Raw genomic sequence first — 4,828 nt, forward strand, 5'->3', positions numbered from 1 at the left:
CTGTTTTTCGAAGTACCTTTGGACCAAAGGGCTAAAAACGAAAACGGGCGAAGAAGTAACTAAAGCTATGGAAACAATTTTTAAGGCAGGTCGAGTACCGAAAAACCTTCAAACCGATGCTGGAAAAGAATTTTACAATAAACATTTCCAAAGATTGATGCAACAAAACAAAATCAATCATTATTCCACATACAGTACGAAGAAAGCTGCAATCGCCGAACGTGTGATTAGAACAATAAAAAATTCTTTATACAAAACGTTTAGTATGCGCGGAAAATATAAATGGATTGATGTATTAGATATGGTGACAAGTGAATACAACAATCATAGACATCGAACAATTGGTATGAAGCCAATTGAAGTGAATGCAGATACAAATCTCAACGCTTATACTCACATAAAACTCTTTAACAGAACGCATCGCTTCAAAGTGGGTGACGTTGTGCGCATCAGCAAATACAAGAGCATCTTCGCAAAAGGGTATACTCCCAACTGGTCTTGCGAGTTGTTTAAAATTGCAAAAATTCGCATTACAAATCCTGTTACTTATCTACTTGAAGATATGAAAGGAAATCCGGTTCTGGGTGGATTCTACGAGCCCGAATTACAGAAGGCAAAAGATCCTGACATATATTTGGTCGAGAAGATCCTTAGACGCAAGAACAATAAGGTGTACGTAAAGTGGTTGGGTTTAAATGAAAAATCTTGGATTGATAGAGATAATATTGTCTCATAGGCATTTATTGTATTTAAATAAGCTGTAAATGAAATACTTAAGTAGAATTGGTGCTAAGTAAAGGAATGTAGGTAATTACATGAAATAAAAAAGAAGAAAAACAAAGAAAGATAGTTTTATTATTAGTAATAATAATGTTACAAATTTAAAATTTCATTATTTGGTATAATAATCCTAAAGTACGCCTATAGTTATTTAAATCAGTCGAAGGCCATGCTCCTGAATCTGGTCCGCATGACCATCCCAAACATGAGTGAGGATTTTGTTCACCCTTATGAATATTTTCCAAAATCCAGCGATATATTCCACGATGTTTATCGTTTTCGTCCGGTTGAAATGTAAAGGAGATGTTTTCTTCCAATAGTACTTTAATACAAATTTCAAGACACTTATAGTTGGCATAGTATGCAGATTTTTCCTTTTCAATGCATTCTGTTATAATACATGAAATATCCTTGTATGTTGCCTTAAGATGTTCTAAACTAGCCTTTGTTGACTTACACTTCGAATGATCATTCCATAACAAATCATACACATACATTTTCAATGGTACGTTACCTATTACATGCATTTCATCTAAGATTATATCTACGTCATTATAGTCTAAAGAGTCACATTCTTTATTATTGCAAAGCGTTATAAAAGTCTTAATAATGTTGTCTAATTTAATTTTTTCATCAAATAAGCTCTTAATAATAACTCCATTTTCACATTTTAAGTTCACAGCGCACAATTCGAAACACTCATCAGGAATAATGATATGCTGTAAAATATCAAATATAAAGTTACAGTCTTCAATGGACGACTTCCCCATCAAAGAACGTTTCAAAGAAATTTTATAAATTTGGTCACTATTTCGCCATAGCTGATCATGCATATGTTATTCTGAATTGCTCATAGTGACCATTTCTGCAATTAAAAAGAATTATAGTATTCTATGTAAAATTATATCCCCAAGGTCTAGTGTCAGTAGAATTGAACTGTATTATTCTTTTGTCATCGTGAGGACTAAGTACTACCTTATCCTGCTTGATTGTAAAAACTTCATGTTTCTTTGGCCTAATTATATGTTGATATCTTTTAATTACATCACGTTCGAATAAAGTATTTTTATAATCATCAATACTTATTTGTTTGATACTAGTCGCAGTAGAACCCTTTGATTTTTTTACAACTTTTCTATCGACTGTATAGGCATACATTTTTGCACGAAGACCTACAAACTCTAACATAATTTTACCATGATTTTCGTCTTTCATTAAACCAGGAACTTTCTTATTGACTAACGGAATCCCAAAGAGATTAGAAGGACTATAGTCGGAAGTATCGAATTTAGCAATATCTTCCTTGATACACTCATATATATCGGGAACAGTAAAAGCATATATGAGACTGTCAGTATCAGTGTATAGTAGCTTGACGTTATTGTGAAATGTAGGCAAGGTGTAACCATAATGAAAATCATATAAAAAAGTTTTCGAAACATCTAAGACGGCAAATCCTGCATATATAGGTTTATTTAAGAATACCTCTAACTTATTCATTTCAATAATAATCATATCATTATCGAATATTTCACAACTATGAAAATTTGGTTTTGATATGTAAGCACGACCCCCATATTGCCCCTCCCATTTTGTTACTAAGCGTACGTCCTTGTACTTCCGAACATTTTCCATTAACTTTCCGTAAACACTGTTAACCATCGTTTTATAAAAAGTTTTATCAAACTCATTTTGAGATTGCTGACGCATGGCTGTATTTAATTCAATGTATTGTTTTAACCACGGCGACTGTTTAAAACGTAGGATACGATTTACTTTAACCAATTTCAATCCGTACTTTAAATACATTTTCAGATTTCTATAATGAATTACATAATTGTGTTTTGGGTACAGCGTAAGTAATAATTTCTTAAGTTTTGATGCTGAAATAGGTGGAATCATGTGCTCTGGTGCTAACGGAAGATCACTATGGCTCTCGTGAAATTCTATGGGATAGTCCAAGTCGCAATCTAAGATATAACCAATTTCTGAATCATCTGGATGGTTTATAATATACAAATCTTTAAATTTTGACTCATCTATAAAACAAAATTCAGCATATGGTAAACACTCGGACATAGCTGCCCCATATAAATTGTTTACATCGTAATACATTAAATATACAGTTTCAGAATTAGGATCATACTTATCCCCCATATATTTATTGTTAGCTTTTGCATATCGATTAGAACATTGGGACACTCCACCCCTAATTCCTCTTTCAATAAATATTATCATATCAATGTCTGTTAATAACTCCAATTTCACTTTTGTAATTTTAAGCATTGCGTCAAATGCTAATCCTGGGGCTGTACAATAATGAAGAGGATCAAGTTTGTATGTATTTAAACATGTTTGACGAAAATTTTCAAAAATGTCTGCTAAAAGCAGAACGTCGGTTTTTAAATATAAGTCTGCATATTCCCCCAACGTTTCAATTTTACATTTGTTCCAAACATTGATAGCATGCTCATAATCATCATCACTAATAGCATCATCACGAAGGTGACTGTAAAATTCTTGTTTTTGAGGTAAAGTGACCTCATTTAGTTTATCCCAATTATCAATGTATTCGTAGGGAAAAACACCTTTGCGTGTTAATAAAGAAAATTCCTCGTGATTTTTACAATTAGCTTTGGTAATAACTTTTTTATCGTCTGCCAAAAAATTCGATAACTTATCAATACTACTACTCATAAATCTAAATGAGTCAATAAATCTAAAACTAATTACAGTACCCTCTATTGCTTTAGTGAACGAAATGTATTTTTCTTTGTTAACGGGCAGCAGCGATATGCGTCCCGCAATTCTGGTAGCCAATTCTCTAATAATGAAATGTGAATCGTAACCTGATAAATTGTGAAAAACAACTGGAAGTACGTGCGAGTCCTTATAGTTTAAATTACAATGAGAATGTGACGCTCCTCGATATTTACCCGTGAAGTGGTTATGATCTCTAACTTTTGTATCGTATTCGGTAAATGGTTTTAAGCAAATGTGACAAACTATTGCATTGTTAAAGTTACGAAGCTGATCATCATTTAAAGTTTGCATTGGAACTACGTTTGCAATGATTCCATTAGCCCAATGGGCAATACTATGAAGTTCTTTAATAAACCAGGAAATACAATCGTCTCCTCTATAAAGACTAAAGCGTGATAATGAGTCGTTGTATGAGCACCTTAAATAATATGCAACACTAAAAGGTATATGCTTCGTTTGAAATAAAGTATTATGGTTCTCGAGACTACTTAAATTTGAGCAAGGTTTTAAAATACTTTCCAAATCGGCATAAATTACGAATGGTACCTTTTCTTGGAAACGGTAGTTTTTAAACTCTAAACAGTTTTCCGTTTTAATAGGTACTCTAACAGCACACTGGTTCAGTTGCTGACAGTAAGTAGTGTGCTTTTGAAGAAGACGATCTGCTGAAAAATAGTTTAGACATCTGTTACAAATAAACTTTCTATGATTCTTGTTAGATAATTGCTTAGAAAAAAGAGCTGACATGTTCTTAATCCATACAAAATGATACACAGTACGCTTTCTCACATTAATAGCTTCGGCAATAGAACCATCTGTTTGAGAATTTGTTGAAAGTACTAAAAGATTTATAGGATCTCTATCGCTCATTTGATTACCACTCAATACAAAGGGTAGTACCGATTTACCTTTAATGCAAAACAAATTGATTGCAAGATTATTTAATTTTTCAAATTTAGTTACGTCATCTAGCCTAATTGGAAAATTAATAGAATCATAATTTAAAACTTCACTAAAATGGGGATAATTGGAAACTCTATCTGTATGATGTTGCACAGGGTATAATGCCGAAACGATCGCCCACAGAAAACAAAATTCATCATTATTTTTAACATTTACTACCGCATGTTTAACTGCTATGAAGTAGGGCACTTTAACGTAAGTTGATATACCACCTTTAAGAGGAATGTAGCTATTAATATTTACCTTTAAATGTAAAACTTCAGACAGCGCCCAACCCGAATCTTTTTCAGAAAACTCCTCTAATTTTTGTTGCAGCTTAAAA

General features: G+C 32.6%; 1 protein-coding gene across 1 annotated transcript; it reads left to right on the forward strand.

The window, feature by feature from the left end:
• Positions 1-301: 301 nt before the first annotated feature.
• Positions 302-736, forward strand: LOC116161929. The gene has a single exon (XM_031475428.1). It carries the CDS (start codon positions 302-304, stop codon positions 734-736), a length of 435 nt encoding a protein of 144 aa, XP_031331288.1.
• The last annotated feature ends 4,092 nt before the right edge of the window (positions 737-4,828 follow it).

The sequence above is a fragment of the Photinus pyralis genome, unplaced genomic scaffold, assembly GCF_008802855.1.
Source record: "Photinus pyralis isolate 1611_PpyrPB1 unplaced genomic scaffold, Ppyr1.3 Ppyr1.4_LG1, whole genome shotgun sequence".
NCBI lineage: Eukaryota > Metazoa > Arthropoda > Insecta > Coleoptera > Lampyridae > Photinus > Photinus pyralis.